At 41.6% G+C, this 24,368-nt stretch overlaps 1 protein-coding gene across 2 annotated transcripts in view; it reads right to left on the reverse strand.

Moving 5' to 3' along the window:
• Window positions 1–22,978, reverse strand: part of USP14 (ubiquitin specific peptidase 14) — a 35,063-nt gene extending 12,085 nt beyond the window's left edge. The window contains exons 1-13 of one of the 2 annotated variants that reach the window (XM_053243847.1): window positions 22,743–22,974; window positions 18,377–18,522; window positions 17,235–17,267; window positions 16,661–16,765; window positions 15,307–15,410; window positions 13,525–13,583; window positions 10,687–10,817; window positions 9,436–9,516; window positions 6,586–6,674; window positions 5,396–5,510; window positions 4,518–4,583; window positions 3,354–3,446; window positions 310–438 (exon numbers count right to left, since the gene is read on the reverse strand). In XM_053243847.1, coding sequence (XP_053099822.1) covers window positions 310–438; window positions 3,354–3,446; window positions 4,518–4,583; window positions 5,396–5,510; window positions 6,586–6,674; window positions 9,436–9,516; window positions 10,687–10,817; window positions 13,525–13,583; window positions 15,307–15,410; window positions 16,661–16,765; window positions 17,235–17,267; window positions 18,377–18,522; window positions 22,743–22,758 — 1,167 coding nt within the window. In that variant the 5' untranslated portion in view covers window positions 22,759–22,974. Of the gene's footprint in view, window positions 1–309; window positions 439–3,353; window positions 3,447–4,517; window positions 4,584–5,395; window positions 5,511–6,585; window positions 6,675–9,435; window positions 9,517–10,686; window positions 10,818–13,524; window positions 13,584–15,306; window positions 15,411–16,660; window positions 16,766–17,234; window positions 17,268–18,376; window positions 18,523–22,742 lie in introns of both variants that reach the window. The other variant, XM_053243848.1, reaches the window with a different exon arrangement.
• Between the last annotated feature and the right edge of the window lie 1,390 nt (window positions 22,979–24,368).

The raw sequence follows: 24,368 nt of genomic DNA on the forward strand, positions 1-24,368 counted from the left end.
AAGTGTCGTGCTGATGGCATCCTGCAATCATCAACCAGCAGGATTGTCCTTCACCTCAGCTGAGTTATTCTTACTAGTGGGGAAGCACAGGAGAAGTGCCCATGTGCACAAATCCAAACACTATACAGCTCCAAGGAAAACAATTATTCAAACCTATAAAATATCAGTCTAAAAACTGTATTAATAAAAAACAATAGAGCCTAAAATGAAATATTGGATAATCATAGTAATCTTGCATAATACTGGTTCTGATTTAAGACAAGCATATAAAGAAAAATTTGATTAAGTCAAACTTAACAGGTTACCTACATTCTTTGGCTGTTGATTTAATTTTTTATCATCTAGGTCCTTGAATTTTGACCGATATGCAACCATCTTTTCTTGAAGTTCTGGTGTACATAATTCATAGACATCCAACATAAGAGGAAATTTAACATCCTAGAAGCAAATAGAAAAGCAGATGCTTATGATGCTTTACCTAAAGGTAAAACTCACTAACCATCCATTGATGGTTTACCACAACTGTTTTAAATGCTTGAACAATCTTTGACAGACTCAGGATTTAATTACAAAAAAATCCCATTAATACCATAGGAAAAGCTGGACAACCTTATCTGTCCAGAACACCTGTGAAACATTTTGTGATATTATGCCTTCTTTCTGTTGTACAGCATTGACTTAGCACTGCAGTGACTTCTTTTGACCACCAGAGGCGTGAGGAGTTACATTAATAGGTCTCTAAAGGCAGTTAGAATTATTCAGTTGTTGAAGGCTAGTGCTTGTTTGGGTATGCTGTTCAATGGCTCTTTCAGTATGTGCTGTTTTAGTTTCTTAATGAATCTTTGCTTCTTGAACTCAACCTACTGTCTCCAGATAATCTCTTGGGCTAAACTTCACCACTAGAGCATACTCTGCTGTGTGAAGATTTTTTTAAAAAATCTGTAGCTTCCTTCTGGTTTCTCCACCCCATGCCTAAAGCCTTTACCACACTACTACATTTTTAATACAGCAGAAGTTGGAAGGCTATTTTCAGTAGGCTCAGCCATAGAAAGCCTAAAAGTCTACTCGGTGGCAGCTGTTAAACTTAAATGTCAAGGGGCTGGTTCAGACAGAGCTGTGACACATGGTGGCAGCATGGTGTGATCTGAGACATTTGTGCATACAGAGAAGAATTTAAGAGCTAGTTGTGCAAAATGTAATGCTGGAATTTGTATTAATTCAGGTGCAACCAGCAATTTGACTGAAGAAAAAGAAAGGTTTACTAAGTTGGACACAAATTAGTAGCTTCCCATTTTTCTAGTGGAAGGGAAGTAGATGTTTGTTGAAGGAAGAGGTTCTGCAAGGCTACACTGCAAATGGCAAAAAGGAGACACAATGAAATCAACTACTGAAGATGCATTGTTTGTACCCACACTTGTCTATTAGAACATCCCTGCTGGATCAGGCCCCTATCTAGTCCAGCATCCTGTTTCACACAGTGGCCCACCAGATGCCACAGGGAAGCCCACAGGCAAGGACTGAGGGCATGCCCTCTTTTCTGCTGTTGCTCCCCTGCAACTGGTATTTAGAGGGATCTTGCCTCTGAGGCTGGAGGTGGCCTATAGCCCTCAGACTAGTAGCCACTGATAGACTTGTCCTCAATTTATTTAAGCCCTTCTTAAAGCCACCCAGGTTGGTGGCTGTCATCATATATTGTGGCAGAGAATTCCATAGGTTAATTATGCACTTTGTACTTCACCCTTACATAATGAAGTACTTCATTTTGTTGTTCCTAAATTTCTTGGCAATCGGTTTCATGAGACTATCCCTGGTTCTAGTGTTATGTGAGAGGGAGAAAAATCTCTCTCTCTCTCCACATTATGCATAATTTTAAACCTCTCATGTCACCCTCAGTCTTTTTTCTAAACTAAAAAGCCCCAGGTGTTGGAACCTTACCTCATAAGGAAGGTGTTCTAAGCCCCTGATCATCTTGGTTGCCCTCTTCTGCACCTTCTCCAGTTTTATAATGTCCCTTGAGGTATAATGGCTTGCAAAGACTTGGCTTTTTACCCAGGCTTTTACATAATCGTTTTTACTGCTGCTTCTGGGTGTTTTTATTTCTTGTATTGTTTTATGCCTGTTTTTATATGTTTTTATACTCTTGCATGTTGTTTTTATTGTGTTTTTATTGTATGTTTTTAACTTTTGTAAACCGCCTTGGGGCTATATTTTAACGAAAGGCGGTATAAAAATGCAAAAATAAATAAATAAATAAAATAAATAAACTGTACACAATACTCCAAATGTGGCCACACCATAAATTTGTATAAAGGGCATTATGATATTAGCAGTTTTATTTTCAATCCCCTCCCTAATGACTCCAAGCATGGAACTGGTTCCTGTAATTTCCTGGATCCTCCCTGCCTTTTCTAAAAAATCAGCATTATATTGGGATCCAGGGGGGATCTGGGAAATTACAGGACAGTTAGCTTAATGTCTGTGCCGGGCAAATTGATGGAAAGCATTCTCAAAGATACAACTGTTAAGCATATAAAAGAAGTGGCCCTGCTGAAGGAAAACCAGTCCAGTCTGATGTCAGTTAAATGTGCTACAGAGAGAAGTCATGAGGTGAAATTCAAAGGAAAACACTGTTTTAGCACAAATGAAGGTGAGCTACTTATGAAAGGGACTTTGCAAGAGAGTGGCCTATTTGAAGCGGATTGTATAAATGAACAGACCAAAACTGCAAAGCAGTGTTGATATTTAAAATGTTTGAATTTATGGCATAGAAGAATGGGATGCAAAAATCCCAAAGCAATAGTTCAACTGGAGAAGAAGAATCTAGCCAGAGGCCAAAACATAAGTAACTGTAATGTAGAGTCAAAGTGTACATGTTGTATAAGGGTGAAAGGAACTAAACCCACCTTTCCTCAATGCAGAGAGAAAGAGACACCGAAACCTCTTGAGCCGATACAGTTAGAGTCTGAATTGTTTAGTTGTTGAAGGCTAGTGCTGTTTGGGTATGTTGTTCAATGGCTCTCTCAGTATGTGATATTTTAGTTTCTTAATAAATCCTTGTGTTTTTTTAACTCAACCTACCATTTTCAGATAGAAGGCTAAACTTCTTAACCACCAGAGCATACTCTGCTGTGTCAGGATTTTCTCCTAACACCCCCTCAACACATTCTAAGTGCTTGGTTCAATACACTTCTACTAGAGGAATCCTGCACCCAATCAGGCAGACTGCACAGTCTGCTTCCACTCTGAAGGCTGATGACCATTTTTAACACATTGTGTGTGTGTGTGTCACAGGAGTTAGAAAAAATGCTGAGAACACATGCCAAGTTCAAGAGCTGTCAAGGAAAGATACCTACCTTAAGAACTTTGGCATTCACAGATTCCTTCTCTTTGTAAAAGAAACGAACCATCTGAATAGTCAGGTAGGCAGGCAAGCGACTTATCTTGGACTAAAACAAAAAAAGCATTCCCTGAAATCACTAAAACATAAGCATTCACTTATTAAGGAGATAAAGTTATTCACATCTGCTAGCTGGTTTCTATGCACAGCTGCTGTTCTTTGGACCTTCGATGTGTCAGGCTGTAAACTTCTTTAGAATGAGTCTATGTAGTCACGAGCCACCACATCCCTCTTGTGCACAAAGATTGGCTAAGCAAAACATGGGAGCTGTTTATAATGTCAAACTTACATTTCAAGTTACAGAAAGGTTTAAATCAGAGATGCTATAATCTTTATTTACCCTTTTTTAAAATCTCCAGATGAGCAAGAACTGAAACTACTACCACCACCACCACCACCACCACTTCTATACCGCTTTTCGACAGAAGTTCCCAAAGCCGTTTACATAGAGAAATAAAAATAAATAAATAAAGATGGATCCCTGTCTCTAAAGAGCTCACAATCTAAAAAGAAACATAAAGATAGACACCAGCAACAGCCACTGGAGGAATGCTGTGTTGGGGTTGGATAGGGCCAGTTGCTCTCCCCTTGCTCAATAAAGAAAACACCACATTTAAAAGGTGCCTCTTTGCACAGTTAGCAAGGGAACAATTACTATATCTAATAGCTATGACACATATATTGTATACATTACAGCTGATGTACAAACAAACCTAATTATAGCTTTATGTTAAACTTTGTTCCACTCTTTCTTTATGGAAATTCTGATTAAATAATGTTTATCAAACACAGCAAGCCACATAATACAACACAATGCTAATATTGTTTTCATTTCATGGGGTAGTATACAGACCTTTGGCACAAAGGATCATTAGCATAAGCTCCTAATGCTGTGGAAGTGAAGTTGCGCTCCCAGAAGGGCTTTCTGTATGAGCAGAACTCTCTTCCTGTTCATGGGAAGAGTTTCAGCTGATGGCATACCACTGTGTCAAACACCTGGATGCCACCCATGGAATGCACTCTCTGCTTGTGGAATTCTACACCTCTAAATTTCAACAAAAGAGAGTTTTTTTGATGTGGTCTTATTGATTTATAAAAGTGTTACTCAAAGGCTACTCACAGATTTTAGATAAAGGGCATTTCTTTGCAACGTTGGAGAGAGCTTGGTAATTTCTTCTTGAAGACGCTGAAAGAGAAACAAAATGCTGCACTATATGCAAGATCACTGCCATATCATTGCTGTGGTTTATGTATTTATTCATTATCCTGGTTTAGTAGCAGTTTCTGTCACATAACTTGCAGCATAAACCAGTGGGTCTTAAAAAAGGGTCCTTGGTACATTCTCAGGTCTCCATCAAAACTGTAATCTTAAACTACAATTTTAAAAGAGGAATATGCAGAAGAGCTGGAAGTTTCTTTGAAATTTCCACCACCCACTGAAGAGGCAGTCCATTTCTCAGATGGAAAGCAGGCTCTCTCCATTTAAGATGTAATGGCACAGAATTCTCAATTATCCATAGTATTCTATACTACACAGCTCTATATTACTTGTTACTATTGTGCTGTAAAAAATACAAATCAGCAAGCTAATTATGCACAATCCAGAACTGTATCTTGAACATTGAAACAACTCTTTACTGGCAAAATTAAACCTTGCTTTATCACAATTCGATTTAAAAAATTGAACATGTTTACTGAAGCTGCTAACCTAACTCTCCCAGTCTTCTTTACAGTCCTCAAAATCACTGCAGCTTCTCTCTCACCGTTACTGTCACTTCATGCTTCTCTCTCTCTCTACACACACACACAAACACACACACAATGTAAAATGTATGTTCAGATTGAGACAATGGAATGGAAGTTGGTGCACGTCCAAGACACAGTTCTGAGAACCACCTGCATAGCTGTTTTCAAGATGGCCAGGAGTTAAGTGAGACCTCTCAAACACTGCTTTATAAGTAAAGAAGTAAATGCTACTAAGTCACAACAGTTGCTCACCAGTTTAAGACCTGTGAAAAGATATTTAACTTCTTGGTTGATAAAGCAACTAAGCTGGAGTTGATTCTCTCTTCCTTTTGTTACATCCTCCTCTTCTGTTTCTGTGCATTTCATGCTTAACACAATATTAAGGAAAGAAAAAAAGTGCCAGGAGTTGAGCCACTGCTCTATTTAAAAGCACAGTTGAGCTTAATGAAATATTAAAACAAAGGCAAGTCAATACTACTCTTCCTTTCAAACATTTAAATAGCTGTGAAACAACGATCTTTATATCACACAAGAGAGTTCTTCCTGGTCGCTGCATTTGCACCTATGCGTTCTGCACCTGCGCAGCAACTCGTTCAAAAACTTCTAGACTTCTGCCTCAGAGCATTTTGGCAGGGTCCCCACACCCCAATGACTATATGTATATACCACAGGATACCTCTGCTCATTGTTGACATGGGCTTCTGTTTTTACCAACATGGCTTTACTAGAAGAAGGAAGCTGCATTTTCTTCCAATTCAACAACAGTTGTTAGATTACATTCTCAGTAAGAGCCCTTGTTTTTACAGTGCTCATTGTACAATTTCCTAAACTTATATTTTCATTCCCCTTTTAGGGATATGCACGGAACCGGTTCCGTGCACTCCCAGGAGGGTGGGTTTACTTAAAGGGACAGGAAGGGTGCCTCTTACCTGTCCATCCCTGCCCTGCCGCTTTCCCCTCACCAGCACTCTCCCAAAAAGCATGGGTGCAGGGCTGCAGTGTGCCCTGTTCAGCACTGCCATGCAAATCGCACGTTGGCCATTTGCGTGGCGACGCTGAATGTGGTTGCAAGGAGGAACACTGCAGCCCAGTGCCCATGCTTTTTGGGGGAGCACTAGCGGGAGAATATCAGCGGGGCAGGGATGGGCAGGTAGGAGGCACCCTCCCTGTCCCTTAAAGTAAACCCCCCAAACCGGCTCAAACACTGGCATTTCAAACTGGTTCAGCACTCAAGAAATGAAGCGCCAAACTAGTTCCGTGCACATTCCTATTCTCTTTGTCCGCTCGCTGTTTACTTCTATAAGCAACCTCTTATTATACCTGGTTAATTTTTAATGACAAATTCTATTTGTGAAAGTAGAATTTACAAATCCCAACCCTATTTATGATCACATTATCACTATCACCATCCCTTACTTCTTGCCAGAAAGTGCTTAGGATACGTAGTTTCAAACTCAATATTAAAAAACTGGTCAATTAAGCTCTTCTTTTTAGGTGCTGCTGCTGCTGCTCCTGAAGCTCCAGAGTCAGTCTGTAAAAATAAGTTAAGCAAAATTTTATTATGCATTTCTGCAAGCCACAGAAATTCAGAATTGCCAACACTTACCTCAACAATAGCAAAAGTACTTTTGTCTGACCTTTGATATCATTGTGTTAAAAGCTTTGTCAGTTGACCAAATGTTTTACTAGTGAACTAGTCTGAATAAAAATTGGCAAGCCAAGGCTTTCCCCCATGTGAAATGGCAAGTACACTCCAAGACACTCTTGGAGAAAAGTGATTATCTAGAATCTAGCTCCATTTCAGTCAGGCTTCAGGCCTGGCTTTGGAACAGAAACTGCTTTGGTCACCCCTGTGGGATGACCTGTAGGGGCGGGGGGGGGGGGGAGGGGAGAGTGCAGCCCCGGTCAATACCATTGACCATGGTATCTTTTTTGATAAAGCAGCCGAGTTGGGTGTGGGAGGCACTGCGTAGAGGTGGTTCTGCTCCTACCTCAATGCCCATTTCCCAAAGATGGAGCTGGAGGGTTACTGCTCAACCCCTTGGTAGTTATGCTTTTGGGTTCTGCAGGGTTCCATTATTTCCCCTATGCTGTTTAACATCACATGAAACCACTGGGAAAGATCATCCAGAGATTTGGGCTGAGGTGTCATCAGTATGCAGGTAACACTCAGTTGTATCTTTTTCATCAATCGCAGTTGAAGTGGTGACTGTCCTGAATCAGAGCCCGGATGCACTAATGGACTGGATGAGGATGAACAAGTTGAGACTCAATCCAGACAAGGCAGAAGTACTGTTGGTCGGTGGTTCCTCTACCCAGGTGAATTACGTTCAGCCTGTTCTAGATGGGGTTGCACTCCCCCTGAAAGGCCAGGCTTGCAATCTAGGAATGTACATTGATCCACAACTGTAGCTAGAGGCTCAAGTGGCCTCTGTGGTTTGGAGTGCCTTTTATCAGGCTGATATGACAACTGTGACCATACCTGGATAGCTTGGCCACAGTTACTCATGCTCTGGTAACCTCTTGCTTAGATAACAACAATGCATTGTATGTGGGGCTGCCTTTGAAAACAGTCCGGAAACTGCAGCTGGTACAAAATAGGGCTACAGGATTAACAACTGGAACTGGATGTTCTGAGCATATTACGCCAGTGCTTCATCAGCTGCACTGGCTGCCAGTCCATTCCCAGCCCCAATACAAAGTGTTGGTTTTAACCTTTAAAGCCCTAAATAGCCTGGGACCAGGTTACCTGAGAGTGTGCCTTGCCCCATATGTCCCAACTCGGACTTTAAGATCTTCTTCAGAGGCCCTGCTCCGAGTGACCCTGCCAAACAAGGTGAAGTGGGTGGCTACCAGGGAAAGGGCCTTTTCGGTGGTTGCATGGAACACCCTTACCAGTGAGGTTTGCCTGGCTTCATCAGTTTGTGATTTTAGATGCCAGGTAGACCTTTTTGTTCACCTAGGCTTTTTAAATTTTGATTTTTAAAACTGACTTTAAATTAAGGTTAATGACATCAATCTGTGTTCTGGCACTCATCAAGGTTGCCCCATTATCAGCCCTGCTGTTCCTAATAGGAATAGAACCACTTGCCAAAGCAATAAGGCAAGATAAAGAAATAAAAGGTATTAAAGTGCAAGGGCAAGAGTTTAAAGTCTCTGTTTGCAGATGATATTATGTTACCTCTTACAAATACTGAGGTTACCTTACCAAAAGTACTAAAACACACAAAATTGGGGGGAAAGATTATTTTCATTATCTCTCTATCTCTCTCTCTCTCACACACACACACACACGCACACACGCATGGGGCTAAGGATGTACATGGCAAGCCCCGCCCACACAGTGCTTTACCAATAGGAGGTAGAAGAGCAGAAGCACCGTGGTGATTGGGCAGTGGAGGTTCCATATGCAGATAGAGAAGAGATAGGGAGCAGGCAAGTGGCGGGGAGGGGGTGAGCGAGTGGGCAGGCAGCAAGTGAAAAGTGGTGAGGTGGCAGCTGACACAGCAATAAAGCAGGGACTGTGATGACGGAGCAAGGAGAGCAACAAAGTCCTAGCGCACAGATGCTCTGTGCGTGTTCAGCTACTTGTTGTTATTATTATGAATTACCAAGTACATGGGAGGAAGCACACAAGCAAGGCCACACCTCTGGTTCTAGACAAGAGGCTCTAGATAGGACTGTGTGGGCATCCACAATGGCACCCCACAGCTTGGGAGCCACTACTTGTCAGTTCCTAGCACAGGCAATTAGTCCAATCTTTGTAAGCAAATGAGTTATGGTGCATGCTGAGAGCTCCCCCATTCACTGCAACGGGCAACTCCACTGAGCAGAGCTGCTCCGAACACCGCAGAAGTGAGGGTGCTTGTTCCCACTGGGAATGTCCCAAGCACACTGCCTCAAGAAGATGAGCAATCTATCATTGGATCAACTTTTATTTCTGCAAGTATATCCAAATACTCAAGTTTCACATCCCTGTAGTAGCTATCTGCATGCCCCAATATATATTTTACAATTTTAAGTGACAGGGATGTGAACCAATTTATCATATCTTGAAAGAATCTACCTGGCAGCACTCTAGAGATGAAACTCTACAGGGCATATTTAGGCTATTGAGAAAATAAGGTAATGCACACGCTCCTTCAAGAATGCCCAACAGCCTGCAGATAACGGACACATACCTTTTTCTTTGATCAGTAGTTGCTATTAATTGGGGGGAGGTGTCAAAAACCTGGCTGAGCACACAGAATTTAGAAATAGTGTCATCTGGTCATATGGCTAAGAGGACTTACTTCCATAAGTGTGTCACCCTCTATCCCTTCTAGCTTCTGCTGTAGTACTCTCATCATCTGTACCCAGCATTCATTGGCATCCTGTAAAGGAAGAAGACAAAAAACTAAATGTTTGATTCACTAACAAAAATACTGCAAATATATGCATTAGGATGGGGGGTTCTCAAACTGTGGGCCTAAAACAGTTCAAAGAGGGGACAGGACTCAGGAGGGAGCTGTTGGCGGCAGTGTCCTAATTGGATGTCTCTAAGGTGTGGGAACAGTCAAGGGTGATGGCTGGTAAATCGGCAAAGAGCTCATCTGATTTTCTGTTCATGCACACAACTTTGGTGACATTTGCCAAAGGCATGCACAGCAGTCTTGCTTCTTTGGCCAATAGGCCAAAAGAGATTTCCCTCTTGGGGAAATTTTCAATTTTGGGGGGAATCTTGGGAAATCTCTTCCAGCCTGTAAACCAGGGGTGGAGAACCTTGGCCCTCCAGCTGTTTTTGAACTACAACTCCCACCATCCCCAGCCACAATAATTGTGGCTGGGGATGATGGGAGTTGTAGTTCAAAAACAGCTGGAGAGCCAAGCTTCCCCACCCCTGCTGTAAGCCAAGGAAGTGCCACTGCTGTGCCTGGCCTCGGCAACTGTTTCCAAAGTTATGTGCATGAACAGTATAAAACTGTTTCAGGAAAACAGTGACTACTCTTCTTTTTTTTAAACTCTCCTCAAACCTGCTACAATGCCCTTCATATCTAATCCTCTGAAATATGTTGCAAAAACTGCCAGTGGAAAGATTAATTATTAAATTGGCAGTTTCAAATATAAAGCCCAGGTTTGAAAATCCAATCAGGAACGAGCAAACTCATTTTTCTCATTGAAAAGATGAATTATCTTCTACCTACTCTTAATGAAATCAGTAGCTTTAATCAGGGCGGGGGGTAGAATGTCACCTAACTTTATATGTTATTTTAAGGGTCACAGTGTCAAAAAGTTTGAGAACTCCTGTATGACAAGTTAGCTACAAGCATTTTGAATTGAACCTAAACTAGTAATCTTATTTCAAGCCCATTTTCCTTCATTGAGTTGAACCAGAAGTATGGATGAGGAATCATACAAGAACAGCTACAATTTAATTTTGCATTACACAAACATGCTGCATGTAATCTTGCATCGAATTATTGCCTCATATGTAAGACACTGAAAAAAAATATTTTTGTCAGGAACTTATTACCTGAAAAATAAAAGTAAAGAGAAGCATTTACCTGTTGAAGATACTGGCCTTGATCCCCTTTCTCCGCAAACTGGGGAAAGGCCATATGTAAAAACTGGAGGAGAATGATGGGAGGGATACTAGAGGAAGTTTTATCCATGGAATCAAACAAATCTCTAAGAGCTTAAAAATAAAAAAGAATTAAAAAAATGAAACACACTGATAAGTATATTCCCTAAAAATCCATCCCTTTTAAATGTATGCCATAATAAACTAACTGCAGATTTTTGAAATTTTATATATGGAGGGCCAGTTCGGAGGACACTTTGCCTGGCCCACCACATGAGAGAAGGACATGCTCATGCCGTGAATGTGTATGCCCTTCCCCCCCCTCCCAGGGTGCAGGGATGTATCTAACGGTTTGTTCAAACAGTTCATCCAAACCACCATTCTACATGTGCTAGGAATACTAGTTTAAACTAGTATTGTAACGTGTAGAGCAGCTGTTTTGATGAACATGCCCCCACCCCATGGTTAGGGACAGGCCCTCCAGTACACTGGGCCAGGCAGGTGAAGAACGACTCCGACAGCCAATCTATCCGCAAAAGAGGTTTAACCCAGAGCTACAAGTGAAATCATTACATACAGAAATTTAGTATGTGGTGACACTGCCTGGGTTCAAGAACACAGTAGCTACTGAGCATTTTTATCAGAAGCTATTCAGAAAATGGTTCTGGCTCATCCTTACACTTTTTAAAACATGACCATAACTTCTCACTTTAGAAACATAGGCAGCTGCCATATAGCAAGTCAGACCATCGGTCCAGCTTGCTCAGCATTGTCTACACAGACTGTCAGTGGCTACTTCAAAGTTGCAGGCAGGAATCTCTCTCAGCCCTATCTTGTAGATGCCAGGGAGGCAACTTGGAACTTTCTGCTTTTCCCAGAATGGCCCCATCCCCTAAGGGGAATATCTTACAGTGCTCCCAGACATTCAAATGCAAACAGGGCGGACCTTGCTTAGCAAAGGGAATAATGCATGCTTACTACCACAAGACTAGCTCTCCTCTTGAAAGCATTGTATACATTCATCATTTCCCTTGAGAGCTGACAAATATCGACTATTGATAAAAACAACACACAATGAGACTATTCTCACGATGGGGGAAAACCAGGCAAAGGAAGCCCAGCCATCGTGAGAACCAGCGGACAAACCCAGTGGTTCTCTGGTGGCTAGCCCACCAAAGTAGCCCACTCCTTAGCCCAGGTTAGCGGAGCAAGTGCTCCGCTAACCCGGATTTCCTGATCATGTACCGCCATAGCACAGCTCCGTGCCATGGCGACACATGAGTAGACCCCCTGACCGGGCTAAGATGCCCCGCGCACTTGCAGAGGGCATCCTGGAACTTCTGGGGGCTGCGCGGCCCCCAATCCCCACAGCCCCCACCGGCTCTGTGATGGAGCCAGTAGTTGTTATGGGTGGCCAATCCGGCCACCCAGGGCTGTCTTCTGATCATCTGCGGAGAGAGTGGGCTAAGCCCGCTCTCCCCACAGACCCGGAAGAAGCTCTTCTCACCAATCATGAGAAGAGCTTCAATATGTTCTAAAGATGCACTAGCGGCTGACATGCACAAGAAAACATGTCGTGCAATCTCCTAGTCATGCAAGCCATCTAAAACTGGAACCACAAAACTCAAATCACTGCAACTTCTCTTCTGCGAGAAGCATCATTGTGTTCTATAAAATTTATTCAGTGTAAGGCTTCAAATGCTTTACAAATGAAGCATGGTATATAAAGACATATATATAAGAAGCAATATGCCTGAAATATTGATCAGGTGATAGACATGATTCATATACAGCTCAGGATGTTTTCTAGAGCCAGGAATCACCACTCATCTGACACTTCTGTGTTACCCAATATTCAGGCTTTGTGAGCGAATTCTGCAGTATGTCTCAAAGAAAATAGATTAGTAAGAGAAATGTGTATATTTACACATCCTAAACCAGTGCCACCTTCAGCACAAGAAGCTTCTGTGCATGCAACTGTTTCTCCATTCATTTAAAATTAAGGTTGTAGCTGTTCACAGGAATGAATGGGGAAGTTCTATGCATGTTGGACTTCACCTGAACACAGAGCGTGACTTGGTACTGTTGATTAGTATCTGCTACACAGCATGTTTTTGTTCATCTTAGAGTTAATCTTAGACTTCAGAAAAGGGATTAACATAATGCAAGTGAATCAAATACACTGCAGGAGATCCTGTCAAGCACCAAAAACCAAGAAGAAAGTGTATTGTGTATCCAAAGAGTTGAATAAAGTGGTAACTTGAACATTAATTACCAGGCTCCATAATTCAGAAAGGGGAGGGGCACAGTTACTGAGCAGCCAATGAACATGCCACCCCTCAAAACAACCATACCCCAAACTGGGCTTTTTCTTCTTTATTTTGTTCTTTTTAAAAAATTAAATAAGAGTGGCAGAAATCATACCGTCCTGGCCCAGCATCTTAGAGGGGCAATAAAATGGAGTAAAAAAAGGAAAACAGAGTAGGCAAGCAGTACTCTTCTTCCAGAGTGCACTGTCTAGACTACAGTATTGTTGGGCTTCTTCACATTTGAAAAGGGCAACAGCACAGTGCTGCAGCAATGGACCACATTGTTATAATTAAGTATACTTTGAAAGGTACAGAAAGATGCACCTTTCAGCATGCAGCAGTTTAGGGTTTAAAAGGGCACTAGATGGTAATATCTCAAGTAGTGCTGGAAAGCTAGAAATGCAAGTACTACAAAGAAAAAACATTAGTGTCTTGTGAACAGAGTACCGGATGCTGTGTTACCAAGTCACAAAAAATGGCAGAAGCCTCTGTACTGCTGTTCAAATACAAACCTGCAGTAATATACTGAGCAGAGGCCATTTCCCCTGAAGCTCTTAAGGCACCAGCATACCTAAACAATGTTTAAAACATGACATTTAGTCTGGAACGACAATAAATGGAACACTACACACAAAAATCACACTAAGGTGGCTTTATCAGGAATGTGCAGCTTCCATGCATTTGGGACACAACTATTCAATGAAAAGTTTGAAATCTTGAGAACCTTAGAATTATTTCTGGATAGGAACTATCATGACAGAATGGATTGCCACACAGAGCCCCTAAGATAACACGTGTATATATGGCATGCCTCTCAGTGGAGATGGACACAATAAGAAGTCCATGCATCTTCAGGTCTACTTCTCTCGTTAGGTATCTTCTTCCCTGAAGAGTTCTAACCCCAATGAGACTAGAAGAGGGTTAAGCTTGTACGCACACTCTCCCATCTCTTTCACTGCGTGCAAAGCGAACATCTGAACTTGGGAGATCCTGCATTTATTTAAATACAGGATCTGCCAAACTCTGCAAGAGAAAGTCAGTTCTCACTCTTTCAGTGTAATGGAGATCCTGCATTCAAATAAATGTACAATCTTCTCAATTAAGCCTATCATTTCTATACACAGAAATGGAAATGGGGATGGAGTACATGAGCCCAAATTATGCTCCCAATCTCACAAAGCCCATGGAAAAGCCCTTCATGCCTCTACTGACTACTTTCCACCACTCTACGCCACTAACTCTTCCACCTCTGCCAGCCAAAATTTTACCAAAAAATCCAAATTATGCAGAACTCTAAATCATGCTAGCAGTTGTGTAAATTTAGTTTGTTTAATAATATGAGTAGTTCTGATTCTTGGGTGCAAAGTACATATAGTCATCATGGCACACCCAGCAGCTTCCATCAACTACTCAGGAGGATTTTCAAAGTATACTCAAAAGAAAGGTACTATTAAAAGCTAAGAACTTTACGGAAAATGAGTCCACAGAAGGATCCTTAGCAAAACACTTCAGGCATTTTGAATACTTTAAAGTGTTAGGATTCTATAAATCTCCTCTTTATATACAAATGGATTACACAAGGCATTCATTAGAGACCTACGTCTGAAAGGTGCTAGCAAGACTAACCTTTGCCTATTCTGCTTCTTGATGAATTCACAAAGAGCAGGAGCAAAGTAGCAGTAAAGAACATACAGAAGTAACATTAAGCATGAACATGCTATTTTTAAAAGGCATGGCAAAATCATTTTTGCACCATCCACTAATATCAAAGCATTCACACCACAATCTCATTCACAGTCCAAGTCATAGTATATTAGAATTTGGGAATATGAGAAATATACTTAAACACTAATATACAAGGTATCATACTGAGTGCAATGCATTCTGAAAAACTGGTCTAGAATCAGAATATAAAAGGTTATTGAATAAACTCTACAGAACACAAAAATGCAGAATTCCAAAATACGTATGCAAGTTCCTTTGCATAAGAGGAAAAAATCACACTCTGGATCTGAATTATCAGATTCCTACTAATAAAATATATCTAATGACATACTTGAGTTCTTATGAATAGGGTTAAAATTCCTATATTTATTTGTTTATCAATCGATTGACCACCTGACATCCAAAGCTCTAGGTGGTCTTTATTAATAATCAGGAACAAAGGTATAAACTGTTACTTGCACTTTTCCTCCCAAATGTACTAGCCACAAAATCTACTGTTGTTATTTTGAGCACAATGTTGACTAAAAAAGCAAACAATATTTCATTTTAATTATACTTATGAAGCCTACCTCTTAAGGGCTTCTTTCAGTTCTGGCACAGAGCGAATACACTGAACTGTAGCATTCATGTAACAGGTATTCCCTAGATTTGTTAAACCACATGGTAATTCCATCTGCCAAAAAAGTGTAAATGTATTTGACATTTTCAGAAAAAGTTGTGTGAAGTATTTTGAGCAACACCCTCTCTTAACATAGCACTATAGTTTGATAAATTCCTACACCAAGCAAGAGTTGGCCTACAAGCCATCCAAGGTCCCTTCCAATTCTATGATTAATACTTAGAAAAATGGGCTGTAAACACTGGAAATATGTTTCTTTTTACAGAATACCAGCATTTAACATTTATTTTACTTTTAAAAACAAAGAGCACATCATTAAATATGATCAGAAGATACAGATTTTTTTCAAATGGAAAGAGGACTGTTCTCTGAAGTCACTCATTTAAAAGATCTTTCAATATATCAATAAAATACAACTCATACTAAGGCTGAAAAAGAAAGCCATATTACTGCAGATACAAAAGTGGATGACTCCTTATACAAATGGAAATTCAAAATAGTAACAAGCAAATTTTTACAGTTGTTGTGTTATTTACTTATTGGGAGTGGTTTTTAAGACCTGTGTGTATTTGTCAAAAAGAGGGTAACTTTTGCACCATTCAAGGCACTGATAAGCATCCAAAGAGTAGACTTGAGCCTACTCAAGGCCACCAGGACCGGTTCGGCTTTCGAAGAGGGCGGGGGAGAGTGCACTTACGTCTCTCGCCGCATTTCCCCCGCCGCCACTCCGTTGGATCAAAGCCCCTCAGGGGGCAGCGTACCTCCCTGCCGTCCCATTGCCCTCATTGGCCGGAAGTACTGGGAGCGCGGGCGTCTATACCATGCACAAGCTCATCTACCGTGCACATGCATGCCTGATACTTCCGGCCAATGAGGGCAACAGGACGGCACGCTGCCGCCTCAAGGGGCTTTGATACAAGGGAGTGTCAGTGGGGGGAATATGGCGGATGGGGTAAGTGCACTCTCCCCTGCCTTTAAGGGAACACCCCCGCCGCCTCCGGAACGGTTCCAGGCACATCCCTACCAAAGAGCTATTCAGCTCACAAAAGGGCCTGCATTAACCTAGCATACATTTTTCTCCCCTTTGAAAAGCTAACTGCTACCCATACCATTTCACAAACGGCTTTAAAATTTGCCTCAGCTTCAGAAGTTTGTATGAGGAAATAATGTGGAGCTGATAGTTCTTCAGATTCTATTTACTGTTTGAAAAACCAAGTACGTAAAACATAGCATTTTATTCTTAAGATTGTGGTGATGCAAGGCACTACATTCAAATTTTTGGAAAGTGTTAAAAAGCAGCTTACAGCTGAGGCTAACTGTTCTTCGGTCATATCTTCCACAAAGACGGGTCGGGCTACTGGTTCTTCAGGCAATGCATCAGCAGAACCCATCATTAATAAAGTCATCCCCTGCTCAAAAAAGGTTAGACAGTTTAAAAAGGTGGGGGGAGGGACAGAAGTAGAGTAGATTTCAAATAATAATCTGGAAAGACAATTTCAAATATAACAAAATAACCACAGCACAGAACACAATGGCCTAACAACCTTGATAATTTCTAGTTACTTAAGCATATTATGGAATCTCTTCTGTTACTATGGAAAACATTCAGAGTATGATAAATGCTTACCACACTAATTTAACTGAAAGTTTTCCAGTAGTACTTTGTTTACTCAAAATCAGAAAGAAGTCACCACAGTAACTAGATAATGGCATCAACAATTAAACTTAACTTCTCATTGCTACTTTTATGTTGACTTCAGAAAGTTATAAAGCAGTCCTATTCATGTACCATGAGAGAACAGTAACAATACTATTGGCATAAAAAACAAACTTCTGACCAATGTAACAATCCAAACATTGTCATTCATCAATACGTACATTTTTTATTTTGATATTGCCCCAGTCATCATCCTATTTGAACAAAAGAAAATAAATGTGACTGTTTTGTAATACATGAAGACAGTTCAGCAGATCAAATTACTACTAATCCACAGAAAGACACTTAAATCCTACTTATTCCAAAATCCAGGCATAAATAATATGATTTCGGTTGTACTAATAAGAAGGTTCAGACAAGAGCAACAAAAACAGCTAGGGGTCTGGAAAATCAAGCCCTATGAGGAAAGGCTGAAGGAACTAGATATGTTGAATGGAGAAATGAGAAGACATGATAATACTCCAAAGAGCAGTAAAATCTATACTATTGCAATGGCCATACCACAGAAGAGGGCAAAGACTTGTTCTCTGCTGTTCCGGAGAGAGGAACCAGATCTAATGGGCCTAAGTTACAGGGGTAAAGGTTTTGGCTGAACAATATAAGAAACTCTTTATAAGAGCAGTTCAGCAATGCAATCAGTTACCTGGAGGAGCCCATTTTCTTTGCTGGAGATCTTGAAGCAGAGGCTGGACAGCTATCTCTAGGGGGTGCTCTACATCTGGATTTCCTGCATCAGGCAGGTGTTTGGACTAGATGCTACAAAGACCCTCTCCAATTCTTTGCTTAGCCATTAAAGATCAAAATATGTGTAGCCAATTTTAAAAAATGCACTGCTATGACACAGCAGATCCCTGGCTGCTTTACATTTTCTCTTCATAAGCAAAATTTCTTCACTTTAGCTTAGAAGGAAGTCTGCACCAACTGCTACTACTTAGTGGTGGAAAAATTACAAAAAATGCTGACAAATGAGATATGCATGTTTGTGCTGCTTTCTCCTTAGTTATGTTGAGTTTTCCTGCAGCAGCTCCCAACTATCAAAAACTATTTCTTTGATGTTGGTTTTCTACCTATATGTAATGAGCCACACTAGTATGTTCTAGGGATGCGCACTCTGCCCTTAAAGAGTCAACCCCCATGGCCTTCAAACTTTGAACTGGTCCTGTATTTGAACCTGTTTGGAGGCCTTTAAAAGGGCCGCCGAACAGGTTCATGCACATCCCTAGTATGTTCACAACTGTTCAGAACTGTACCAATGCCTTAACATGAAACATACAATAGCAATAAGATTATTATTGTACGCTACCTTTAAAGTTCCACCTTTCACCATCACTTTCTGTCTGTCTGGCTGAACTCCAGTCAAAGCAAAAAGTTGAGCTTTGAATACCATTGGAGGTTCATCTGTATTCAGTTCAACGCCATCAAATTTTTCTTTGCCCCATTTTACATTAACTAGGGAGAGGGGGGAAAGGATCATTCTTATACAATTATTTTAACAGATAACCAGTTTTAATTCACTCTAACATACGCAAGTCTAGGATTCCAAAATGTATAAAGATTTCAAACACAATGCCATATTTAGCCATTATCAGCTGGTATTTTATGCAAGTACCAATAATGCTGAAAACCCATTAATTACTGTGTTAACATCCATCTTATTTACTTATTTCTCTATGTAAACCACTTTGGAAATTTTTGTTGAAAAGCAGTATATAAATATTTTTTGTTGTGTTCAATTTTTAGAAAATCCCCTCAGCGCAAGATCTATGTTGATCTTAGTCACAACTAATTTTTCTCATTGAGTTCAATGTGCCTAGTCGTGACTAATCTTATTTCGATATAACCCAAAGATTGGGTGAACCTTTCTATTAACTAAGCATTTTAGGCTGTGAGGAACTATGGGACAGCGGACCATTTTCTTTTTTCCATTTATCTGCTATGTAAACCACTTTTTGTTGAAAAGATATATATACATATTATAAATAAGTAAGTACACTTAAAGTATGGATGTTCGGTATTGCATTTTAGAATAAACCTGACAAAAATTCAGCTAAACAATACAAGGTAAAAGCTGTTGTAAACTAGGTCAATAATATTATAAACTTCTGAGCTTTAGAAAAACAAGGCTTGAATTCTGCCACAAGTGTCATTGATGTCTAGCAATGATCAAATATGCATTTCCCCCCTAAATAATTCCAAAGTTATCAATGCAGATGATGCAACATCACAATTCAAACAACTACATACCACACCCTGCAACAGCAAATATAGGATCCATTTATTACATCATATCCACAGGTATTAAATAGGCTTTGAATTTCAAGAGATCCAGGTAGAAACCACCAAGTCATTTTAAGCTAGTATTGCTAGCTCCATGACTGCTTTATGTAAAGGGGAGGAACTGAATCTAGATGTTTGGAGAGTGCTTATGTAGTATACTTCCCCTATTAGTAAAGTTGATAGCTAGTAGGCAAAACTGGCACAGGAAGAGGGCAAGTCCTCTATCTATGAGAGCTGGGGGCGGGGGGTGTTGAGGTTGGAGGAAGAAGATAGAGGGTCACTTGCCAAGTCCAAGACTATCCTAAACATCTTGAGTGCTGCCCCTGCCCACAAGATGAGCCCTTGCAGGCAAGTGCAATACTCAAGCTATTCAGGATAATCTTGGATTTAGTAGTGAACCTTCTGCCTCCCTCCAAACCAAAACCTCTCACGGGCAGAGGACTTACCTTCCTCCAGTGTCAATTTTTCACACCCAGTGCATACTCACGCTAGCTATCAACTTTACTAATAGGGAAAATGTGCTACATATGCATTCAAAAACTCTCCCCAAATAGCTAGATTCATTGCCCACTGTATACAGCAGTCACGGAGCTTACAATACTAGCCCAGAAGCTGCACAGTATAACACAAGCGGTGCCAATCTGCCTGCACTGCTGCAGACTCCTAACAAAGTGCCAGCATTCTTGTGCTTTTGTGCAAGAGTGCAAATACTCAAAGCAGCACATCTGCACTACAGAAGTGCAACTTAGATCAGAAATACATTGCTGACAATCACAAAAGTGCACTACTGCTGGCACTTTGTTAAGAGCCTGCAGCACATACAGATTGGTACCACCTGCACTGAGATGCACAACATGTGGGCCACTCTTTCCTAAATCACTAGATAGTGGAGTCTACTTTTGAGATACGAAATACACGCAGATGCTAGATAACACCCCCCAATCCGGCTTTGCCTTTTTTCTCTTCTCCCCGATCTCTGTCTTGGAAGGAATGGTGCTGGAGACCCAGATTGTATGTGTGTTTATATTTTTTGCTTCCTTTATTCAAGCAGTCCTTTGTGTGTATGTATTGAAACCACCTCACACCTTTCAGAGATTGATCCAAGTCTGCAAAAAAGACCACCCTAAACCCCATCTTTAGATTTACAAACTGGAAACTACTGAGGCTCCATCCTTTTGCTTACCATCTAGCCTGGGCTTCATGTTTGATACCTAGTTTCATTTTGGTGAATTGTCCTAATTTGGACTGCAAGTTACTACAATCTCTCTTGCTCCTCAGTTATCACTACATACTGTCATACCCCTCCTATTATTGTCAAGCCTTGATCCTCTTCCTCTCATCATAAACTGATTTTCCTATTGCTGACTGCAAGTCCTACATAGCTAACATTTCACCTTCCCTTTCATACAGTGTTTAGTATACGACTGGCACAAGCCTGTAGAACAAAATTTATTATTTACATTTTTATACCACCATTCATCCTAAAAGCCCAGGGCAATATAAGAATATTTTAGGCAAATATCACTAAAGTGTAACATAGTGTTGTAAATGATACACTATAATACAATAACATGGTGTAAATAATACAACAGCAGCCATAAAAAAAACAGAGTAGAAGACAGCAACACACACTCTGCTGGTCAAAAGCCTGAATATAAAGGGCAATCTTCAGACGTACATAAAAGACTGGGAGAGGGAGGGCAGTGCAGATCTCAACCAAAAGCAGGTTCTGCAGCCTATGGACAATCATTGAGAAAACCCTGCCCCACATGCACAACAAACTAGCTTCAGCAGACATTGACATGAGGATCAGAACGTTTTCAGCAGATCTCTTCAGGTAGATAGATTCAAATGGGAATAGGAGGTTTTTCAGCTACCTGGGGCCAAAACCATTAGGTCTTTAAAAGGTAATAATCATTACCTTGAGTTATACCTGAAAACAATAAGCAGTCAATGCAATTCCTCTCCGATTGGTGTAATATGTGCATTGTGAGCAGTGCCCAATAATAATCTGACCAACACATTCTACATCTTCTTTCCCCAATACTTTTTATGGGCAGTCTCATGAAGAATGCATTTCGGTAACCCAACCTCAACATGACCAGGGCATAGGTGACAGCAGCCTGACCTTCTGTCTCAAGGGTTGCAACTAGCACACTAGCTAAAGCAGTGGAAAGGCACTCCAGGTCATCATAGCTGCCAATCGAGGAACAGCAACAGATCCGGGAGAACCTCCAAGTTGCATATCACTTCTCAGAGGAAGCGGAACCCCATACAGAACTGGCTGAATTCCCCCCACTCCCTAGCAATTCTCCTTACTACTAGCACTCTAACTTGTCTGGATTAAGTCTCAGCTAAAAAATAGGATCCCATTACTCTCTCCATGCATCATTCAGAACCCCCAATATATTCTCATGTAGAAAGGTGAAGGTGTTCACTCAAATACAAACAGTGTGTTTAGTCTCTAAAACACTGGTCTTCAGATGGTGGTTTGCAATTCACAAGCAAATAAACACTATTTCAGTTTTCTTTTTGTTGCTGTTCAGCTTTAAAAGATTAAACAGAAAGACAGAAAGTGAATTACCAGCACACAAACAAACAAGGGTTCCTGTATCTTTAAAGAGCTGTATGTACCAGAGGTGTTTTCAGGAGATCCAACATTTTTCCCTAGTGCATGACAAACAGCACACATCAAAATTCTCATTATTACCAGCTATTAAAGATGTAGGAGCCCGGTCATCCTCCATTGTACCTGGCTACCATAAGAAAAGGAAAAAGATAGCCACTTGCAGGAAATAATTCAAACTGGGTCCTGTTGCAGGTTGGGGTTCAAGCTGGGTCCTAGGTCTAATAAAGCCAAAGACTAAGCTTAGGATCATTATCGATCGGTCAAGCCTCTGCAGTGCTGGGGAGCAACTGGGCAGCAACATCTTCAGCATAGTGAAAATGGGTATTTGGGGGTGGGTGGAGGGAGAAGATTACTGCCTACGAAGAATGAACCACAACTATTTTCTCTTTCTAGATGTGTATGGGGCTTGGGGCGGGGGAGAGATTACTCCCTTTTAAGAATAAGCAAGCACTCTTTGCTTTCTCTCCCCGCCTCCCCACGTCCACCCTCTCTCCATTCTAGCTTTCATCCCTAGACAAGAACCACCACCCGCCCGCGCTCCTCTCTCTCATCAGCACCAAAGTCCGCAATGCTTTTGAGTCTCCAGCCCAGACAGGCTTAGGGCTAGCAGTTGGATCAAGGGAGAAGCGAGAAGCCTGAGCCCGTCCTTCGGGGCTCGGGGAGGGAACTGCAACGGCCCACAGTTCCACCAACCAGGCCTAGCAGAGAGAAGCCAGACTAGGCCCGTATATGGCGGCAGAGACAGAAGACGGGCCGGGCTCACCTGTGTAAAGCGGCATGGCGGCCAAGGAGGTGAGCGAGCAGGAGAGGCGGACAAGGAGGAGAAAGGGCAGGCAGGAAGGAAAGGGGCAACGTCAGCAGCGGCGTTTCACGACAAGGAAGCGAGAACGAACTCCAGCAGCGCGGCGCTTTCCTCCCTCAGGGTCTCATTCAAACCGGCCCCTCAGGATGACGCTGCAAGCGCGGCTGCATGCGCACGCAGCTCCGGAAGACGCGGTCGCGGTGCTGCTGTGTCGAAGGAAGGAAGCCAGGCTCAGGCCTGGCCCTGGCCTCACTGTGGCAGTTGGCAAAACGCGCGGGGGGAGGCGGCGGAGGGTACACTACAGGTAGAGAGGATGCGCGTTAAAAACTCGCTCCAGACAGAAAAACAGATGGGCTTGTACCTGCTTCCCCGATATGCTAGTTCTCGCTTTACACTGATTTATTTTTTTAAAAAAATAAGGGAACAATATAGTACTGTTCAAAAGTGCTTCCCCCCACTGGTAGTAGCGTGAACTGGTATGGTCCATTCTGCCCCCTCATTCTACTGCGTCGGTAGACAACCATATCCCCGCCTTCCCCTCTCCTGTTTGTTTTCTTCCCCGTGGCTGGGTGTCTGTCGCAGAACCTCGCAATCTGTTCTTGCAAGAACACAGCGATGAACAGGATAAAACACCTATTGTGCATGTTAACGCAGAAGCAATAAACCCCACTGAATTCAGGACGACTTGCTGAATTGGGGCGAGGATTGCAGGCAGCTAATGAAGGGGAAAGAAGAATTCTTTCTTTAACACTCGTAAAATAGCAACTAGTATGTAATCAATGAGCCCCTTAGGGCAGGAGTGCCAGCATTTTCAGATTTTCAATCCCTGTACCAGTGTCAAAACTCAAAACAAAAGCCTGTTTTTATGTAGAAGTCTTGCACATGGTGTATTTTTCTGAAAACAAGCTGAAAGTTACTATTCCTCCTTAGATTCTCCTTAAGAATATAAAAAGAGCTTGACTGTCAGGCCAAAGATGTATTAGTCCTGCTTTCCGATTCTTACAACCAGATGCTTCTAGGACACTCACAAGCAGGGCACAAAGACTATAACTACTGTTGCTGCCCCCACCCCAGTAGCAAGTATTCAAACCTATTGATTGACTGATTAAGTGCCGTCAAGTCGGTGTCGAGTCTTCGCAACCACATAGATAGATTCTCTCCAGGATGATCTGTCTTCAGCTTGGCCTTTAAGGTCTCCCAGTGGTGCATTCATTGCTGTAATCGAGTCCATCCACCTTGCTGCTGTTCGTCGTCCTCTTTCCTTCAACTTTTCCCAGCATTATGGACTTCTCAAGTGAGCTGGGTCTTCACATAATGTGTCCAAAGTTTGATAGTTTGAGCCTGGTCATTTGTGCCTCAAGCAATTCTGGTTTGATTTGTTCTATGATCCATTTGTTTGTTTTTCTGGCTGTCCATGGTATCATCAAAAGTCTTCTCCAACACCAAAGTTGAAAAGCGTCAATGCTTTTTCTATCTTGCTTCTTCAGAGTCCAGCTTTTGCATCCACAGAGTGTCACGGGAATAGCCATTGTCCAAGCGATTCTATGTAGGTATAGACACGTCACGGCATCTAAATTGCAATTTAGG

The sequence above is a fragment of the Hemicordylus capensis genome, chromosome 4 (genome assembly GCF_027244095.1).
Source record: "Hemicordylus capensis ecotype Gifberg chromosome 4, rHemCap1.1.pri, whole genome shotgun sequence".
NCBI lineage: Eukaryota > Metazoa > Chordata > Lepidosauria > Squamata > Cordylidae > Hemicordylus > Hemicordylus capensis.